The sequence below is a fragment of the Equus przewalskii genome, chromosome 1, assembly GCF_037783145.1.
Source record: "Equus przewalskii isolate Varuska chromosome 1, EquPr2, whole genome shotgun sequence".
Taxonomy (NCBI): Eukaryota; Metazoa; Chordata; class Mammalia; order Perissodactyla; family Equidae; genus Equus; species Equus przewalskii.
Genome location: NC_091831.1, coordinates 58209566 through 58230427, shown reverse-complemented (window position 1 = coordinate 58230427; position 20862 = coordinate 58209566). Strand labels below are relative to the sequence as shown.

General features: G+C 52.2%; 1 protein-coding gene across 1 annotated transcript in view; it reads right to left on the bottom strand.

Moving 5' to 3' along the window:
- Positions 1-2955: 2955 nt before the first annotated feature.
- The window catches only part of COL13A1 (collagen type XIII alpha 1 chain), a 154216-nt gene continuing 136309 nt past the window's right edge, over positions 2956-20862 (bottom strand). The window contains exons 36-42 of the mRNA XM_070620561.1: positions 19349-19384; positions 16338-16391; positions 15137-15190; positions 14050-14085; positions 7898-7975; positions 4833-4871; positions 2956-3184 (exon numbers count right to left, since the gene is read on the bottom strand). Coding sequence (XP_070476662.1) covers positions 3182-3184; positions 4833-4871; positions 7898-7975; positions 14050-14085; positions 15137-15190; positions 16338-16391; positions 19349-19384 — 300 coding nt within the window. The 3' untranslated portion in view covers positions 2956-3181. The remainder of the gene's footprint in view (positions 3185-4832; positions 4872-7897; positions 7976-14049; positions 14086-15136; positions 15191-16337; positions 16392-19348; positions 19385-20862) is intronic.

The window sequence follows — 20862 nt, the reverse complement described above, 5'->3', positions numbered from 1 at the left end:
GGCGATGTCAGGGCTGCGGGGAAGGATGGCCAGCCCTCGGTCTGGCAGGGAGGAGGCATGGGGGAGGCTAACCTGGGGGTGTGGGCTGTGTGTGGAAGGGGCCCTCTCTTCCTTAGTGAGTGGGGTCCCTTTTGGCCCATGTGACAACAGAGGCACAAGTTGCTGACCTTGGTGACAGCCATCATTAGGGCCTAGATCACCTGTTACACTGTCACCCTTGGGGGCACAGGCTCAGTCTTTTGTCAAGCCAGGTGTTTGCAAGTCTCCAGGTAGACAATGCTGGACAACAGTGTGTCCCCTGTGCCAGAACACGGAGCACTGGACACCAGTGAAGCACAGAAGGCTATGGGCCTCAGGACCCAGTGCCCTACAGTTCACACAGAACGTTCACCACTAGGACCATGATGTGCCCTGTGGGGCAGGGCTGGGGCATCGCTGGCTCCCTGGGCGGGCAGTCCTCACCAGGAGGGGAGGGAGCGTCTCGAACCTTCCTCTGGCTGCCAGCCCCGCAGCACTGCCCTTCCCAGAGCCATCTCTCCTGCATGCGCCTATGCCTCCCCTTCAGGCCCGATTACTCCTGTTCTCCTGTCTGCCAGCAGGAGTTCTCGTCCCAGCTACTCTGCAAACTTCTTGCCCATCTGTTCCCTGCTTCTCATCTCCCTGCAGCACATTTGACACGGAGTTGAGTTGAATTAAGGTCCAAGTGGAGAGGCCCAGGGGGCCCCGAGACCCGGGATGTGGGGTGTGCAGCTCGCAGCCCTGTGACGAAGGAGGCGGGTCCTGGCTGAGGATACACGAGGCACTCAACTACGTGGGGGGACAGTGTGTGCATGTGTGCGGGTCAAAGCTCGGTGAGATGGGAAACGTGCAGAGCACCGTCCCTGGTCTGCCCAGGGCTCTCCTGCCACCTCCTCTGTACTTATTTTTCGTTGACTCTGCCTTTTAAACTTTCTTTACAAATATTTCTATTTTATTATCTATATTCTTGCAAGGGACTCGGAATCCCTTAGGGTATTAGCTGAGGTGTAGTAAGTCAATGAATAACACCAGGACTGAAACAAAGTAAACGAGGTTTCTGTTTGCCCCAAGTTATCCAGGAGATTCAGCTAACACAGAACCTCAGCTTCCGGAGCTTTCCAGGTAATGTGACTATTTTGAGGCCATCAGTGGGTTCTGATTGCTGAACGAGAGCCTGAAAGGGAAGGAGGCAGTGCGTCTCGAAGAACCAGGTTACTCTGATTCCTCAGGGCCTCCGACGGGGTGGGAGGGGAGGAAGCAAAAGAAAACGGTGAAGAGGGTGGCGTTGGAGGCGGCCTTAGTCGGCGGAGTGGGGGGAGAGCCAATCTCAAGGAGCAGAGGGTGTGGGTAGGGCTGCACTGTGACCTTCGTGGGCTTCCTCCTCCATACAAAATGCAAGAAATATTTTATGACTGCTCTGGTAGAAGGATGAATAAGACCCTGGCTGGATTCATGATTATATATTCATTTTTTTCTTCTGAGTTTAATAGAAATGAAAATTAAGATGCTTTTGTGGCCCCTGAAAGTACCATGGGCATAGGCTTGTGTCCCTGCGCCTGATGGAGGTGGGCCCTGGACGGGGCCCTGGGAAGCTGGCTCTGGATCAGAAGCATCCCTGGGCTCAGGATTATTCGGAAAGTGCTACAACCTGGAACTCTCCCTCAGTAGGAAAAGCAACTTGTGCCAGCTGGTGGCTCGGGCCTGGGTCCCTCATGCTCCTGCCATGTGGGGAGGGGACAGATGAGCTCCATTCGATGACCACGAGATCAGTTCCAGTTCAACAGCTTCACTCTCCAAGCGCGGAAGCCAAGACTCAGGAGGAAGCTGTCTGATTTCCAAAGTGTCTGAGTGGATGTTCTGAGTAAGAAAGCCTGTGCGGTGCCCTTGGGTCTGGGCGGCATGTGGTCCATCGACACCGTGTGGCAGGGGTCTCCTGAACGCGGAGCCCGTTAGACTAGGGTGTGCGTGACTGTGTGCACAGGGTCTGGGTTTAGGTTTGCCATTGTACTGTCTATGGAGAAAGGATATATTAAGAAAAATTAAAATGTAAATAAAAGGAGGAGGGTGTTTACCCAAGCCGTTCACTGTTTTCAAGCTCTTTAGAAGCACCAATTCGTGTTGTAAAACATCTAACCATAAACCTGTATGCTGCCCCACAGGGAATGCCCACCTAGGCTTTAAAGCAGGTTTCCTGAGGCCTTTACCAAAGAGTGTACTATGACTAGAACTCTACAATTTATTAAAAATAAAAACAACTTCAGATCACCAATCTGGCCCAGATTTGTGAGTCTTTTCTGAGTGTTCTTTGCTGGTGTGGAATGGCAATGAGGCGAAATTTTCAGCTGCTAGTTGTGAGTGGACCTTGTAAATCTACATCAAAGGAATGACCAGCAATAGCTGTTACTAGGGACTGCAGTTCAAAAGGAAGAAAAACAAAAAAACCACCAAAAACACAAAAGCAGTAGCAAATAGCCCTTTGTAACCCTGGGGACCCCAGGGGGGTTTCAGCAAAACTGAACCTTCAATGCTCGACTGGCGCGGTAGTGAACTTGGGCCACGTTACAGTAGACGTTGCTTCACAGAGTCCCCTCAGTCCCTCTGGTGGACTTAACATTTCAAAACCTTGCTCTCTACTTCTGAGGACCCCTGCTTTGGGGACTTCCTGCTTTCATGAGAAAGAATGTATTTAATTTAAGGATCAATCAGGATCATGAATTGCCATCTTTCTTTCTTTTTTTTAATGATGAAAATCCACAAGAGTGTAAAATATTCTTAGACACACCTAGCTTGGCAAATACCGCGGAACTCCACGTTTCTGTGAATTCACACACAAGCTAGCCGACCCCTCAGTGCTGGCTGGCCCCCTTTGGCAGCGAAACACAATAATTTATTAAGCTTCAATACTTAATAAGTGTGCACAAATATCATGCAAACGTATGACCGTACTCAAAAACAAAAGTGTATTAGAGTCGTAGACTTATACAAAACATCTTGTAAACAAAAGGGAAGAGGTTGGTATTTTCTGTACAAAATAGGCAGGTTTTCCTTTTTTAATAATCTGTAAGATGCATCATACTTCTGGCAATTTCAAAAAGTGAAAACTGTATAAAAATAAATATTCTATGTACAAACACACACACAGGCCAGTCCCAGGTTAGAGGCATCACTGTAAGACAAAAACAAACACAAAACAACACAGAGTTAGCGTCGGAGGTCTGCGGGTGCTCATCTCCTTGGTGGGAAGGAGGTAGATGCTGTCGTGAGATGGATGGGGGCTCTGGATGGGGGACCTGGGGGAACCATGAGCCCAGAGATGGAAGAGCCTAGCGCTGACTGTCCATGCCACTTTCTCTTCCAGTCACTCCCCTTCCTGGCCACTAGAGGGCACTTGCTCTCTATGCTGCCCTGGGAGGCCTGGCAGTTGCTGAATTACTGCATCTTCCCAAACTGAACTTGACGGCGTGAACCAACTGACACGAGGCTCTCTAGTTGCTTCTCCAAGACATTGTAGCTCTCGACAGTGGCTGTTCTTCCCCTGCTAAGCTTAACCATTTCTATCTCCTAAGCATCAGTAGCAACCTTGAAGACGAAAATCTTTTTCTTCGAGGGCATGGGGTCTTTTTTGACACAATTCTCACCTGCGCCTATGGAGCCTTAACTGGGTGCAGGGGAGCTCACCAGGAGGATGAGGCTCGGCTGGAGGCACAGATCCTTGGGGAGGCATCTCCCTGAGGGCTGAACTTTTCCTTCTCTGGTTAGGCGTGCTCTAGGGACCCGGGTGAGCAGGCACTCCACTAGGGCCTGGGGTTTTGGTGGTTTCACTTTTACCCCATCCTGTGGACTAGTGAGTTCTGAGTGTTTAGCACAGAGGAGCTCCTCATCTCATTGTACGTGTACCTCTACTGCCCCGGGACAGGACTAGATTAGCTAGGCACGATCTCTTGGACAGCTTGGGGTCTCCAGCCCTTTTATGAGGATGAACCAATACCTTGAGACCGTGGTGGTGGAGGGCTGGTGAGAAGTCTTTGAGGGGAAGCAAGGTGGAGGGAGGCTGTGGGTGGACAGCATGGCAGCTAGCAAACCGAGGGCCCTGGTCAGGCTGGGGAGCCCTGCACTTTGGGGCCTGTGGCTGAGTGGGGTGATTGCGTGCCAGGGCACAGCCCAGTGGCATCAGATGGCTTTAATGGTGGCAATGCCAAGGCAAGTGCGGACAAATGAACGTTCATTGTTGGCAGGAATTCTGGACACCTGGAAGAGGTGGGGCTGCAGGTCTCCTGTGTGGAAGCATGAAGCTCTGATGGCTGAAGTTCAAGGGGAAGGGGAGAGTGGGGAGCCAGCCAGTCTCTATGAAGAGGTATAGAAGCCATGCGAGTTTATAGTTTAAGCATCTTAGATTTCCTCCATCTGGATAAATGTCATCATATGGCTTCAATGACCTCATATGAACCCTATGAGAACAGCTAATGATAACTGATTTTAAAACATGGTCTAGAACTCTTTGGAGGAAAGGTACTGTATATATTAATCACACAAAGCATAAAGATGTCATCTGTGTGGCTACATGGAAATTCCATACACTGAGATTTGCTGATGCCTTAAAAAGCATTTTTAAAGGTTCTCCAAGTGTGTGTGGTACGTGAGATGTGGAATGGGCACCCTGCCTTTGGGATCACCCCTTTTTGACCTATTTCTTGTTGCCTCATCTGCACAAAGGCCAGGAATGGAAATTGTGCATGCTTTATCACACATGTGGAGAAGGGAGCTCCAATACCTCTGTGCCCCCGAGGCACTTGCAACCCCCTGGGAAGCCTTACCTTGTTCCAGCAGCCCTGGACGGGTAAGCCGTCTTCGCCCTGCAGTGAGGAAGGAAGGCAGACGTTCAGACTCTCCAGGACGGCCCACCAAGGAGGCAGGACGGGGACAAGGGCCACACACATTGTGGCAGTTGATCAGCATGTGGCCCACCTGTTACTATTCCTTTTCTTATCCCAGGGCAGAGCCTTGGAAGCAAGCATGAAGTCAGTCGGCCTCTTTGCCCATCGGCCAGGATCACACGGAGTCACCGTGCAAGGCAAGGCCAAGAGGGACTCTCCTAGCCTGTGGGGTCAGCGAGCAGAGGCAACCTGAGTGTCCTGGAAGGACAGCCCAGAGACCCAGTGGTCTCTGCTCTAGCCGTATTGAGGCTGGGTGCTCATGGGCAAGTCACTCAGTACTTGGTGGCCTTAGTCTCCTCCTCCGTAAAACCTGGGGGAGGTGTGGCAGTGTGAAAAGTCTGCTAAGGTGTCCCCCCACCCCAAGTTCTCCCATTCTTTTATTTTTCTCTCTTCCTTCACAATGGGATGAGGAAATCTAGGTGGTTCTTATCTGACAATTGATAAGGAGGAGGAGGAGCCTCAAAAGGACAGGCCCCTCACCCTCGTGCGTATTGCAGATGGCCCTCAGGTGCCGTCAGCAAGGAGACAGGGTTCCCGGCACAGCATCAGCCATTGCTGGGAATTTGGGGGGAAAAGGCAGCAAGATGGGAATTAACTGTGTGCCATTTGTCCCCTTTGCTGATGGCACCCACAGAGAGCCTGTAGCCTTCGGATGCCCCAAGTCTTGTCGGGCCCTGATCTGATATCCTGGCCTCTCTGCACACCCAGGGGGAATCTAGGAGTCTTCAAGAGACAGGTGGAGAGGGGGAGGCTGAACCATGGCAGGGATCTGGTTCCCAGTTACGTCTACTAGAATTGTAGCCCAGATTCCAGAATCCCAGACTCTAGAGCAGAGAAAGAGATGGACATAGGGTTTCAGGGGACTGGAGCAAGTGGTCAGCCCCAAGGAGGTTGAATGGGAGCCCCCATGCCCTGGACCAACTTCATCCACCGTGGCAGGCGCCTAACGCTCTCACCTGGGGTTCAGCAGGCAGCAGGCCCGACACGGAGGGCCGAAGAAGTCTAGTTATCTTGTACTAAAAATCATGATCAATAGCTCCCGCTGCCCCCATGCCCACAATAACACAGTGCAGGAGACAGGGAAAACAGCAACAATGAGAAACAAGACAGGGAAGACACGTACACTTCCACAGCAAAATTAATAGACAAATGACGCATCCATATGGGATGTTACTGGAAAAAATGCCACTTTGCATTAAGGGTCAAATAAAGATGACCTTTGTTGTCCCCTTTGGGTTGGGGAGGGGCTGCAGGGGGAGGCGGTGCCTTCCAGGGCTTCAAGAAGACCTTCCGCCCCCTTCCCCAGCCCGCCACGGGGCGACACTTCACACGGACTCTGGAAGGGAGAGGAGCCTCCGCGGGCCATAGCGGCATTCCCATTGGCACATGGATGGTGGCAGAGGGGACAGAGGAAGGCGGGCAGGCAGAGGAGAATGGCCATGTGTGAGAGAGGAGCACGGCGGCCAGGGCTGCACCCGGCAGAACTCAAGGTGCTCAGACTGTGGAAGGGATGTGGCAGAGAGGAGACCTGGCCGACGGTTAATGGAGGCGCTTTGGAGGGACTGGGAAATTCCAGGGTTGAGAGAGGTGCCTGTGCATGCTGCATGCTCGGAGTTCAAGAGGCGGGGCCCGTGGGGGCCGGGGCAGCGAGTGAGGGGTTCAGTAGTGGGGGTAGGAAGCATGCTATTCTGCCCTCTCCTTTTGCTGCATATCCTGGTCCCCAAAAGTCCCTTCGAGGGGCTCTATGGTCACGTCTCAGGATCACACAGCATATTTTCTTATAACTTTTTCTCTTCTGTTCAAAGATAATTCCTGTGTGACCCGTGGGTGGGGATATGGGGCCGGGAATTTTCATCTATTACTGGTATGAAAATGGGTCCCTGAACTGCAAAGCTGCTGCGGAAATTCAGGAGAGCAGGAACCTCATGAGTCTGCTGCTTTGGAATGAAGTGCCATCTTCTGCTTCCCTCGCCGTCAGCTGAAGAGATTGCTGCGAAGGCCTAGAAAGTTCCTGCCCGAGAGGGACTGGGTCCTGTGGGATCGGAACTGCTGCCACTCAGGCCGGGACATGCTTGGGAGAAGGGTTGTAAATGTCACCCCTCCTTCTCTGCCTTCCTGTGTCCTCCCTTTTCTTCCTTAACTACATTCTCAACCTTTCCATTCTCTTCCAGACTTTTTGGTGTGAACCATATAAAGATGAAAGAAAGGGAAACCAAGGGATGGTCCTGTAGTGCCTTTTGGGATTTAAGCAAAAAGGACGAACCCTTTAGGATCTAAAATCCTGATCTTGGACCATTCCCTAGTTCTGGTGGTGTCACCAGGGCAGCGACACCAGACCCAGTCTGGAAGAACAGTCAGGGTAGCCCCCCGCTCTGCCTCGGTTCTAGAACTCCTCAGTGTACCCCATGTTTATGAGCATGCCCATCTGTCCCCTGCCAAATTGTGAGACGGCTGAGCGAGGAGGGATGTGGGCCCACTCAGGCACCTCATTTGAATGTTTTGCCAGACGCTCAGCCAATGCTTCCAAACTAACTGCAGTGTGAGAAGACAGGACGTCACAGTCCTAAGAAACCGTCCAGAAAACCCACTTTCCTTGTTTTCTTTCTGGCGGCTGATTTGTTTAGAAGCAGTTCTGAAAGGTGGGTCAGATGCAGCCAGAGCTGGCTTCAGGGTAGGAGAGATGGCTCACGTTAAGGTGATATGTTTTTGAAGCAGCTGCAGGGGGAAGCCAAGAAAACATCCTGGCGCACACTGCATGCAAGAGGGAGGCGTGGCAGGGGCCGAGGACCAGCCGGGCAGGTGGCACTTGGTGTCTACAGAGTGGAGAGGCAGGAAGTGGAAACTGGAGGGACGGAACAGGAAGAGTGTGGAGAGGCACGCAGGCAGGAACCACACAGTGGGGAAGCCCAAATCAGCCATGCAGGCAAGGGAGGGTGATGCCATACCAATGGGCACGGGGCATCCAGTCCGTCCAGCCCTGGTAACCCTGGCTCCCCTTTCTCTCCTTTAAAACCTCGGTGTCCCTGTTCACAAAACCAAGCACGATGATTATTTAGGTCAAGGCTGGCAGCTCCAACTGTGTAGTGGAGAGGTCCCGTCCTACCCTGGCCAGGATGTAGGTCCTTTGGGTCATATTGACAAGTAGAGCCCAAATCTCCGGTGACCACCATCTACCAAATTCAACCCCTGTGCTCTCTTTTGCTTCTAGGAGAGCTGAGCTTTGAAACCCCTACAACCAGCCCCCTGTCCACTTAAAGACTCACTTGGAGTAAACACAGATTAACTTCAACATTGGCGCATCACAATTTTCAGAACCTTCAGATGGATTGTGAAGGCACCTGAGGAGGCCAGCAGATGTGCCACAAATCAGTCCTTACTGGCTGGTTGGGGAAAGGTTCCTGGGGGTGTCTGTCTACTGATTCTGGTCTGCAGCTCTGCATGTTTAGCCGGATGGCCTTAGTGGGGACGCTAAGTCCCCTTGCTGGCCTCATTCTGCCCAGTTTTGGGCATAGGTGGCCCTCAGGAGACACTAACCCTGGCGTCCTGCATCCTGACCAAGTGAGGATTCCGACAACTTGAACTGCTGGCCACAGAGGTGGCCACCAAACGAAGAAGGCAAATGCGTGGCTCACAAATGCTACACTGGCTTCCGAAGCCATCATTGGCGCTAAGAGCCGAGTCCTTTTCCAAAATCGCTCTCCTCGCGGTTTCGCCATTCCCACACACCAATTGTTCTGCATGTTTAAAAGAAGGGGATTTAGCCAGAATTATGTGCAGCTGTGGTTTTAGGGCAACACCAACAGCAGGCAGAATTTCCCCGGCCAGATGAACAGACAGATTTTAGTAGCATCAGTGTAAGCATTCGGTTCTCATCTTAGTTCATTTGCCTTCTTTGTTTCCAACTTGCAAACCTCAAGGAAAAAAACCAGAACAATACAAGTGACAAATGAAAACATACCAACGGACAGGGGGCATCTAATCCAGGCGCTCCTTGGTCTCCCTTATCCCCTTTAGGCCCTCTAGAGCCTTTCTTCCCCCTCTCCCCCTGTAAACAATGGATTAGTCCGAGAAAAAAAATATCAAAACTTTAGGATCATTCATGTGTTAAGGTCGCAGAAAAGGAAAAAGAAAACAAAATTAAAGAGGGAAATATAGATTATTTCAATTAGGATATTCTCCCCAATAGGATTTGGGGTCAGTACCCACCCCACCCTTCTAAGAACCTGAGAATCCAGCTAAGGCAAGGGGCAGGGAGCTGGAGGGCTAAGAGCTGGAAGCGGAGCGAGACGCAGGTGGAAGATACCAGTGGCCAGTTTTGCTAACACTGAGCCCGGAGTGGGTCTGTGATGAACGGGAGGACCCACTTCCTCTCTTTAAGGGTCCATTTTTGAAAGACTTTGGCTTGACAACTTTTGTCCCAATTGGCTGTCATCCTTTGATATTCTATCAGGAGGCAAGGTGATTTTGTTTAGAGCCCTGGGGTATGTGTTTGTTGGCAGGTGTGTGTGAACACAGCATGTATGAATGTGTGTACATACAAGGCTGTGCACATGGGTGTATAGTGTGTATGTGCTCCTGCATGTGCACGGGTGCATACATGAGTGTGTGTATGTGCATGTATGAGTGTGTGCTTGTGCGTGTGTGCACAAGTGCATATATGCACGTGTGTGTCCAGGGCTCATGGGTGGCCCTGGGTCCTCAGCTGGGTCCTCTCCTTCTACGTGTATCTCTGGCCCATCCTGGTTTGAAGTCATGGGCAGCTATTTGTATCTGGACATGCTGGTTCAAGGAATTCAATTGTTTCTGAAAAGCTTCAGTAAATATCATCTTTCTAAATTGAAATCCATTTTGTATGTGTCATCGTCTCTCTCTAACTAAAGAAGGGCTGTGGGGAGTTCTTTGTAATGAATTTGAGTTTGGATTTTCCTGTGCTGGGTTCCTTAGAAAGGGGCCCTGTGCCCCGGGGGAGTCTTCCCGGGAGCGCTTCTCCTCTCCAGCAGGCCCATTGTCCAATGCTGGGGGACTTCCACAGCGTTACTCCAGGCAACAAGACCTTGAAGGCGGCAGCACGTTGCTCAGGGCAAAGACTCAGAGTGAGAGCAGATTCTGCCCGCGATCAGCAGCGTGACTTTGGGAAATTACTGAACCTCTCCAAGCCTCAGTTTCTTCACCTGTAAAATGTGGATAATAACCCCTGCCTCAAAACCTTGCTGTGAGGTCTTCATGCACATTAAATGCTTAAGACTGGCGTACAGTATGTGCTCAGTACACGAGAGCTGCCTCATAACGGGAACAGTAACGACGATCATTTCTTGTTAGCTAGTGTAGGATCCAAGGCTGCCACCGGAGGTGTGGTCTTGCCATGTCCCCGTGTCCCCGAAATGGAAGGGTGCAGGGTTCCTTAGAGGCAGGCAAAGGATAAGAATATTTTTGATGTTTCCCTGGATCTTTGGAAACTACTCAGATTTCTTGATTCCAGAGGTTTCCTGTAGTTGCCAATGCTTTGTTTTAAGTAAGTTTCCTAAAACGCAAATGTTTGCTTGGAAAATAATACGTTTTTAAGAGGAAATGTGCATGCATACTAGGTGTAATTTCATTGGCTCTGAGATACGTCCACCAATGAGAACATCATGGCGTGAATGATCCCCAAGCAGTGGACAAGCAAAACCAGGAGCTGTTGGCTGGGGTAGCCCTGGGGTAAACTTTCTCAGGAGTGTGGTCCCTCGTTCTCCTCGGGTCAGGCCAGTCTGGAAGTGAGCACAGTTTCCTAAGTTCAGAGGGTGGGCAAAGCTCCAGAATAGTGGGGGTCCCAGGTCCTGGAGATTTGCCTGTGGGTGACAGAGGGTCTGCGTGGCCTTGACTTTGAGAATGGGTAACTCACACTATGGGGCTGTCTTGTTGTAAGGGCAGAGGAAATGGTCTTAAATTGGGTGTCCTTTGAAGACATTAGAGTGGAAGCTTTACCAACATCCTTCTTGCCTCCAACCCCAAAGAGTGACATGAAAGAGGCCCTGGGGAAGGGGGAGCTCTAGCTTGTACAGGGAAAGGGGCTCATAACATTGAAGTAGCAGAGAATTCTTTAAAAAAATGTATAAAAATTGATTTTAGAGGAAATAAATTAAAGCTGGGGAGTGGAAGGGAAAGATGGAGGGACATGGGATATTATAATGGGGTGAACACATCTAGGGGGAGCAATGCTGAAGGAGTGAAGGAAGGAAGAGGAAGGCCAAGGCCAAAAAAGATGGGAGAGGAAGGAGAGGTAAGGAGGCAGGGGGGACCTGGAAGCAAGACACACACACACCCCCCCACACTCACACACGTATGCACATGCCTGTGCACACACCCACTCCTGCCCATTCATGCATGCACACTTTCACACACACACACCCCCCATACTCACACACGTATGCACATGCCTGTGTGCACACCCACTCCTGCCCACTCATGCACATGCACTCTCACACACACACACTCTCACGCCCCGCGGCTGGCGCGTCTTGGAGAGGGACAGCGCCTCACTGCATCTACTTAGACCTTTCAGTTGGCTGGCTTGCAGGCAGCTCCACGGTGACACCCAATTTTCCTGATGCCCAAACTGCTAAATTCTTTCTACCCTTTATCCTTTGACCAATTTTTTCATCCTAAAAGTGGCTCCTGGGCCAGATTCATGGAGCTGCTAAGGGACAAGGGGGAGCCCTTAGTGACAAGGGCAGAACATTCTTTTCCCTGACGTGTCTCCCCTTAGAGAATTGCCTGTTTTGGGCTCTGGGGCTTGCCCAGCACTATGCGACCTCCCTCCTTCCATGGACAGGAGAAAGGCTCCACGGCGGTCCTTGGGTGGGACATGAAGAAGCACTATTTTCAGATTGTCTCAGTTCACTGTGAGATAGAACAGCAGGCTGGGGCGCACCTGCTGGAGCCCCTGGCGTGGGGCAAGGTTTGGGAGCAGCTGTGCAGGCAGCCCCCTCACACCCGGCGGGGGTGGCGGGCTTGAACTTCTCCAGCTTCACCTTCACAAGCAACAATGAAGCTTCTAACCAGAATGTCATCTAGGCCCTTCTGGCTTTTTACCTCGTCCAAGGTGTCAGTATTCTGAGCTTCCAGGCATCAGAAACAGGTGTCCATGGCAAAGCGCTGACTCTGCTTGGACCTTTCTTTGTTTTGGAGGCTTTCTTACCAAGCCCTCACATCTCCCCCCAAAAGCTGTGTTAGGGCTGCTAGTTAGAGAGGCCTGAATGAGGCGGGGACATGTAGGGGGACTCTTCCAGGACATCCTGGCATCTTCAGAGTCAAATCTCTTGGATAGAGAGAATAAGCTGTTCCTTGATCCAGAAACCTGCTTTTTGGAATAAGTCAGCTGGTCTTTACGGTCTACTCAAAGAAAGAAGCTTCACGCAAATTGACTGCTTTCTGGACTTGACTTAAGAGACATATTGTTAATTTATATATGGGACGGGGAAAAGTGCGTAAAACCTTAGAGAAGGAAAGTGGAGAAGAGATATTTCCCACTGATTCCTGGAGTGTTCCTGGCTGATTCCATGACCTCAGTTCCTTAAACATCAGAGCTTCCGGCTCCCCACCTCCCCACTGCCGGTGACAAGGGCACTGGCCCGCCCTGCCCCCACCTCTAGAGCAACACAGTGACCGTCACTGCAAGGGCTGGCCTTGCGGCCTGCAAATGGCTCAGTGCCTCAAGCCAACTGAAAAAGTCTTAAGAAATAGGTTTAAAAAGTATTAATTGAATATAATAAAATCAGAACACTAGAAATAAATTAGAAAGGAAGTTAGCATGCCAACTAAGAGGAGGAATGATCAATTTTTTTAGTGGCCTAAGTTCTTTGATGCCGCAGTAAAGAAGGTGGGCTTCCCAGTCTGCCTTCACAGGCTGGTGCAGCTCTGGATGGAGGTCTGTTTAATGCCAGTGGTTTCCAGACTTGGTCTCCCATGGACGGTCTGGTGGGGGAGCTCTGCCTGCTCCTTCTTCTTTACAGAACATATGGGACAAACTGAATCACTTTTGACCAGCTTCCAGAAAGGAGAATTTAGGGATATAGAATTGCCCAACAAATACATCTTAAATTGAAGACACTGGAACTAGTGCCAGATATAAGCATACAGATTCTGGCAATTTCTATTCATCAACATGGTTATCAATGTTCAAAGATCAGCCAGACGACCTGGGTTCTAGAAGCCACTGCTCTGCCTCCAACGCTCTGGGAAGCCAGTATATTTAACATCCATCTGGGCCTTGTTTCTCCATCTGTTTTTCCTGCCCCTTCTCTTCTACCTCTAAGGCCCTTGGATATTGTGACCCACTAGAAGACGCTCTTGCCCCTCTAGGGGGCGTGTGTTGTACTGTGCGGACCACTGTGATGAAGCAGCAGAGGAAACATTCTAGAAAGGCACGCAAAGGTCATCTCTTGGTCAGATGTAGTTAAATGATCCCTGCTGGGCCCAAATATGTCATGTGTCATATACATGGCACGCGTCATATAGCACTGTGCTGTGGACATTCAATAACTGTGTCCTGGTGAAGATGGCAGAAACCAAAGGGAGAGCAAGGGGGCCTCGGAAGGCACAATTTGTTTTCCAGTCCTGCCGACTCTTTCCAAGAGAAATAGTGGCTGTGATTCTTTTTAAAGGATCGGCCGCTTGCAAGAGTTGTCTTCTTGTTCTCAGAAATGAAATTTATTTTCTCTCTCACCAGTGGCCTGGAATGCCTGGTGAAACTAAGTTTCAGAAGGTAGGACTAGGTAATGATGGATTTAAAAATATCATTTAGGGGGCCATTATCAGGGCAATATAGAGAGAGCTGGGCACGTGACTCCCATTACTGGATGGCAATGCTAACCTGATGGTCACTGTGGGATTCAGTCTCCCCCCGTCATGCAGAAAAACACATGCTTCAATTTCGAGATTAGACCCCAGGCTCCCTGCATGCCATGGATTAAGCCCCTCACTATAAAGCCTTTTAATTTAGGATGATTTATCAGGAAAAACTGTATTTGCCGCGCTGGGTCAGGAATTACCAATTGATCATTCCACCACATCATGAAGGCATTAGTAACCAGAGCCAAAGTGCGGAGTTCAGACTCACCCGGTTTCCTTTGTCCCCGGGTGGTCCATGTAAACCCTGCAGTAAATCAGAGAAATGAAGACACGTTAATGAGAAAATGCAGGATGGCCATTCCTTCCTTCCTTCCAGGCTCTTCACTGATGCCTAATTCATCGGAGACAGGTTTAATTATCCCCATTTCACAGAAGGGGGACAAAGCCGAAAGCTGCCCAAGGAATGTGACCGAGAGACACATAATGAGTTATGGGCCAAGCCCAGAACACGGTTCTGGTTTTCTTGCTGTGCAGCCAAGCCCTGGCCTGAGGCGGTGTCCTTCTAGAACACTCACACTGAGGAGCGACTGGTGCTGAGGACAAGGTCTGGGCGCCAAGAACTCTCCTGTCAGGGGAGGTGCTCATATGGCTCTCCGGCCAGGCTCTTGCTAGAAAAATGACTCCAAAGTTCCTCTTTTCAGGTACGGGCTGCTCTCCATGTCTTCGGCTTGGGGAATGAGCCTGAGGCAAAGACTGGCCAAGCTGCCTACTTAGCCAGAGCAAAGCCGCCCGGTCAGGAGAGCACAGACCAGAGAGCAGATGTACAGCCTGCAAGGTGTGGGAGACAAAAGTCCTGGCTTCTCAGGCCATCAACTTTGATAACCAAGCATTGGGAAAACCTGCTGCCGGTGGAAAGGTAGTCGCCTGGGAAAGCTGCTCCTCTCACGAGGCATCTCCGTCTTGCGTTACAGTGATCTGGACTGGATTTTGCCCCTCCTCGAGGGCAGGGGCAGTGGCGCATTCATTTGTGAGACCCTCACTGCACTGAACTCAGAGGGTTGCCGTGGAAGAGGCTCGGGCGTGTTTGCTACATCCCGTTAGACGGTATGTACACTCAACTGAGGACCCAACCCCCGACAGGGGCCACGTGTCTCGGGGTTTTCTTGAGCGGTGCCCGGCAGGGAAGGTCCAGTGCCGTAGATCAGTGGGCTATATTGGCAGCTTCTGTCATAGAAACGAGAATCCTCCCTTGGCCCTAGATTTTTTGCTCCAGGCTTTGGGTACCCTGTTTTGACACTGCTTCTGTTGGGGGACGGGGGTTAGTAGAAAGAAACCTCTGATCCCAGGAGACTTACAGGAAGCCCAGCTGCTCCTGTTGGTCCTGTTATCCCAGGGTCACCTTTGCTGCCCTGAAATGGGAGAAAGAGACCCATGAGCCCTTCCTGACATGGTAACAACCTTCCATCAACCATTTTCTTTTTTTGTATGAAACCTGGGAAAAATTCTCCAGTCCCCTCCAGGAAGCAAGGGCTGAACAGAAAGTGGGGTGACTAGTGTGGACTTTGCCCTGGGGAGGGGGCTTGGAAGACCCCCTCACCCTCCCTCCAGCAGGGACTTTCCCCCAAGACCTCTGGAAGGACTGGCAGTGTGCTGGGGACACTGGCTGGCTGGAGGCATAAACAGGAGAACAAGGAGGAGGAACTGGGCACGGACAGGAAGGAGAGAAAGGGAAGAGAAAGGCAGCTTTGATTTCTTCTTTGAAGCTGCAAGCGTCACCCCTCAGAGCTGCCATCCTGGTTCCCCAAGTGGCTGGTGACCTCCAGGATTTTATGCTCCCACACTCTTCAAAAGCTCCCCACTTGGCTGTGCGGTGTGGGAGCGAGGCGGGCAGTACCTGCCCTGGGCAGAGTCCGAAAGGTGGGCGGCCCGGGAGCAGGGAGAGGAGCTCGCACAGGCCAAGCTGGATGGCCGCCCACTCGGAGGGCCAGCACCAAGGCCATCCACGCCCTGAACATGTGGAAACCGGGCCAGCTGGGAGGAGTGGACATGCAGAGGACACGCAGCGCTCCCGCCTCCTCTGTGCTGCCGCCCGCACCCTCACCTTGCGTATACCGCACCCCGCGGCTGGAGCTCAGGGGACGGGGACCGCGGGGCCCGCCTAACGCCTGGCCTCCTGACTTCTTGGTGTCCCTAGGATTTTTCACACCACCTGGCACTCTCTCCATGCTGTCTCTAAATCATAGGCCTCTCTGGTGCCAACCGCGCCCAGGGCCTTGCCAGACTGAGCCTGTGACTGATGGCAGGTGACAGAAGCTGAGAGGAGGAAGCTCTCCAAGCCTCTGTCCACTCGTAGCTACAAAACGAACCCCCGGGCTGGCCGGCTCCCCCAAGGCTCTGGCGAGGATCATCAGGAGAGATGGATGGAGGTGTAGGAGACGCGGGCGAGAGCTGGGACTGGGGGCTGACTTGGTGACCTGAGGGTCACAGGCACCAGGGCTGAGGACGGGCCGCTTCCCTCCTCCTGGTCGCCCAGGCTCCAGCCCACTGAGCACTCACCCTCTCGCCCTTTGGTCCCGCCGGGCCTGGGACTCCGATTGGTCCTGGAGTACCCTGGGGAGGTGAGAGAAAGCAGAGGTGAGGGCCCTTACGCTGTAGGGAGCCCTGGGAGGCCCGCCCGATGCCTGGAGATGAGCAAGGTCCAGAGGCCCAGTTTTCAGGGTTGGCGAGGCCAGGCTTGTTCGGGGCGGTCATTCGACTGGGCCGCATTCCTGTTTGGGTTTGGGGGCCTCGGGAGAGAGTGCCTCTCCCCTCCCTCAGAGCCAGATTCGAGGAAGGAAACCCTTTTGCTTCACAACCAAGCTTGCCAAGGCTGAAAACGGTAGGAGAATGGTTGCTTATTTTGCTCCCAGAAGCGCTTGGGAGGGAGTTGATGCCATCCCAGGGGTGGGGGCCGGGGGCTGGCACCCCTTTGCTGTCGCAGCTCCACATGCAGCGGGAGGGTCTTCATGCCACAGAGACCAATGCAGACGCACAAACAGAGGCAGGCGTGGGAGGGTCGTAAGCCATACCTCCCCCACTCCCACCGTGGCCTATCCCTGGCCTTCAGCCTCCGGCCGGGCCTTCCGTCCTCACTCCCAGGCCCTATGGAACAGGTGGACTGGACAGTGAATTAGCATGCCTTGGGGGGCTGCTGACACTGGCCTGGCAGGGAGGTGTGCCGTAAGTGCTCCTGACTAGGGACAGCGGGGGCGGGGGGCCGGGGTGGGTTGGGGCAGCTGGAGTGACAGGAGCTGCGTTGCTTAGAGACAAGCAGGGCTTCCTAAGCCACAATTAAACATCTTCCCCAGGTTCCCAATTTGTGGCCTCACGACATAGAGTCTGTATTTCAGAGCTTCCTATGGCTCTGCCTCAGTGTTTATATTTCCTGCTCAGATGGGGCCATGAAGACACGGGGCTGGGCCTATGGGCAGTGCGTGGTGGTGCTCCGCCACAGCTACGAAAGGCCGGGCAGGAGCAAGTGGGGAAATGCTGGTTTCCTTTACATGGAAGAAAAAAAGAGCAATAAGACATTCTCGGTGCCCCCTCTACAACCACGAGAGAAAAAGGAAAGCTGTGGGCATCTGGGACACAAGAACGTCAAAAACGAACGAGGCCAGATCAGGGTGACAGTTCAGAACTCCAGAGGCGCTGGTCACCTTCAAGTCCTGCCTTGAAGGCCTATAAACTCTGAGATACGGGAGAAGTTTCTCGGCCTTCCTGAGGGTCAGTTTTCCCACCTGTAAAATGGGGATGATAACAAGTGCCTACCTCCTAGGCTGCTGTCAGGTTAAAATGGGTGAATGCATGTCATGCATTTGGCAATGGGCCTGACACCAAGGAAGTGCCCAGTAAACGTTAGTACTGGCAGGCAGGACTATTCCTCCCACAAACATTTTCCTTTAAGGTTGTGATATTGATCTTATGAGAAAAATAAAACCTCAGGTCCAAAGAGAACAGAATATATGAATTTTCACTGCTCTCCTCTGTCCAACATGAATGGAATAAGTAGTCGAGAGGAATGTCGTGTCTCTCTGATTCATCCCCTAGCCCTGACGGGCCACCTGGGAAAGGTGTGACAGGAGCGAGGAGGATGGAAAGGGGGGACTGTGATGGAGAAGCAAAGCCAAAATAATGTCTGCAAAATTGGTATCTTCTCTGTCTGTCAGAGTCTACAGCATCAACTCCATAAATGCGTGGGGAGAGGGGCTCAGAAAAAGATGTCACCTTGGGCAGCCACGTCCCCTCCTCTTCTTTATGATGGCACAGAACAGGCATGCAATAGGACGAGGCCCTGAGTGGGGTCACTCTCGGTCATCTGACTTTGAGAGCTCTAGGCTTCTGCTGGTGTCAGTTCTGAGGCCCACCTCCAGGCCCCGGGAAGTCCTGCCGCCACGGTGCTCTGACATCTCCCTCCGCCCTGTGTGCACGTCCTCCCCTCTGCAAACGAACCCCTGCAAGTTCTCATCTTCCCCGAGTGTCACTCCAGCCAGCTCATTAGAACCTCGTCTTCTAAGCAGACCAAGCATCTGTGGCCTCAAAAGTGTCCTGAAGGGGCAGAGCTGGAGCTCACCGGCTGGCCAGGGCTGGGCACACGGACAGCTCTGGTTACGGCTCCCAAACAGGCAAGTCCAGCCTCCTGGCCATTGATGGCCAGTGATCCCTACATCATGGGAAGGTAACAGGCTTCCGTCAGGAATGCCACTGCCCTGAAGACCTCATGGGGTGCTCTGGGGGGACTGGAAGGTGGAGAAGAGGGACGTGCCTTTTGATGCTTCACTTGTTTCTCACAAGAAGGCCAGGTGCATTTCAGTCATGAGTAGGTGATGCCTGTTTTCTGGAGTCAGGAAGAATGGAGAAAAAGGGGACCCAAGTGTCCCTCATTTGCTTTGTATAAACCCCTTTGTTGGGCTGCAGGGCAGCTGTGGCACCACAGGAAGTGAAAGGTCAAGTTGTAAGATGCGCATGGAACACTGAGCTGGGACTGGCCTGTGTGCTCCCAAATGCTACACCTGCCCTCACCTTTCAGTGCTGTCCCCACCCATACACACCAGGCTGGTGGCTGCACAGGACTAGGAAGCCCTCACCGGCAGACAGGAGATGAACAGAGCTCACAGCATGAAGACAACACAGCACGACGGGCACATACAGAGACTGTTGTGTTTGGTGGGGATGTGTCATGGTCCAAACCCCCAGGGCTGGGCTCCCAGGCTGAACTCAGCATTCTTTTAGGAACAGAGGCTGGGCTGCTGGAGTGGCCTTCTACCCCCTGCCCAGCAGAGCGGAAATTCAGATTTGAGGACCTTGAGTGCATACTATGGACAGGCGAAGTCAGATGAAGGCCACTCTGTTTGGTCAAGAGGCCTGCATAAGCACTTCTGAACTGAGCAAAGCTGGTACCTTTGTGGTGTCAGTGGTGGGATAAGGCATGACTCACTGGGAAAAAAGGGCCACAGCGGGACAGACGAGAGGGATCACAGGCTGGGGGTGGGGTGGGGTGGAGTGAGGGGTAATGGAGAAGTGACACTCACCGGTGGCCCAGGCCTGCCGTCCAAACCTGAAGCTCCCTGGACGAAGGGAACAGTTTGACCAAAAGAAGGGGAGGGGAGGAACGGGAGGGAGAAAAAGGGACCGGGGAGGGAAGAGGTGAGTGAAGCAGTGACTCTGGACAGACATAAATGCTGGTAATCAAACAAAACGGGAGAAATAAGCTCAGGAGGACAGGTGATGGTATTCACATGGAAACCAACAAAAACACGGAGACGCTGAATGCAGTGTGGCCAACTCCTGAGCAGGCTGGGTCCTGATCAGTGCAGACGGCCGTTCTGATCCTCTGTGCCCCCTGCTCCGCTCTCTCCTTTTATCCCTTTTCAGAAACCCTCTCCCAAGGGGTTGCAGGGCTCCGGGGAAAGGGATAAGAACGTTAACTCATGAGAGGAGTCTGGAACCAGAGGGAACACATCCTTCCCAGGACTAGTCTCCCTGGGGAGGGACAAGCCATGGAGGTGGGGCCCTGTGAGGGTGGTCTTCCCAATGTCTTTTGCATAGCTGTTGAGAATCGGCCACACTGGGGAACCCCAAGAGGATCAGCACTGGGGTACAGCACCTGGCTTTGAAACCTGGGTAGAAGCTGGCCCACTTCTGCTTCAGCCGGGTGGGAGGAGTGGGCCCTGAACGATAATACTAATGACGCCTGACATTTCCCTGGCCCTTCACAGTTTCCAAAGGTCAACACAAACTCAATCCACTTTTATTATCCCAGACAAGGGCTCTTCTATAGGAAAAGGCTTTGGGGGCAGCTGACTGGGACAGAGGTCTGGAGTAAACTGGCTGGCAGGCGGGATGCTATTAAGACCCACTCACTATGTGGCAGCCAGTGACATATGCAGTGGGAATGGGAGCTCTTGCTCCAGTGCTGGGCTATGAAGCGGCCCCTGTGACCCACCTAGGAGGTCGAGGGGGAAATAATCTGATGATTCCAACGTGACAAACCAGGGAGAAGGCAATGGGGGCCCTCTAGCCCAGAAAGGACTGAGTTTTTGAAAACTGCTTCTGACTGAGCCTCAGAAATGAGCTTAGGCCTCAGGATCTTAAAGGTGGGGCAATGCTTCCAGGAAAGGGAGGGCAGGGGGCTGCTCCCTCCTGGGGAGAGTGTGTTGGGTAGGAGGATCCTACAGGGCCTCGCTTCTCAGTTTTAGGACCACATAATTCGGGGACGATCTTGACTCATAGTCTAGAGAGCTGTGGTTCTCTCTTGGCTGCAACATCAGAGTTTTCTGGGGGAGATGTAATGTCATACAGATGCCTGGGCCCCACCCTGGCCCAATTTAACCAGAGTCTCCAACAATGAAGCCAGGGTAACGGCATGTTTGAAAGGCTCAGGTGACTCCGATGTGCAGCCAGTGTTGAGAGCCACTTGTGTGGGGCAAACAGGAACTCAACAGGCTATGCCAGGAAAAAGAGGCTGCTGCTATATGGAAGAAAATGTTGAGGTGAAGCCTAAAAATAGAACTGTAGCTAAATATCCACAAACTTTGTCTATGTA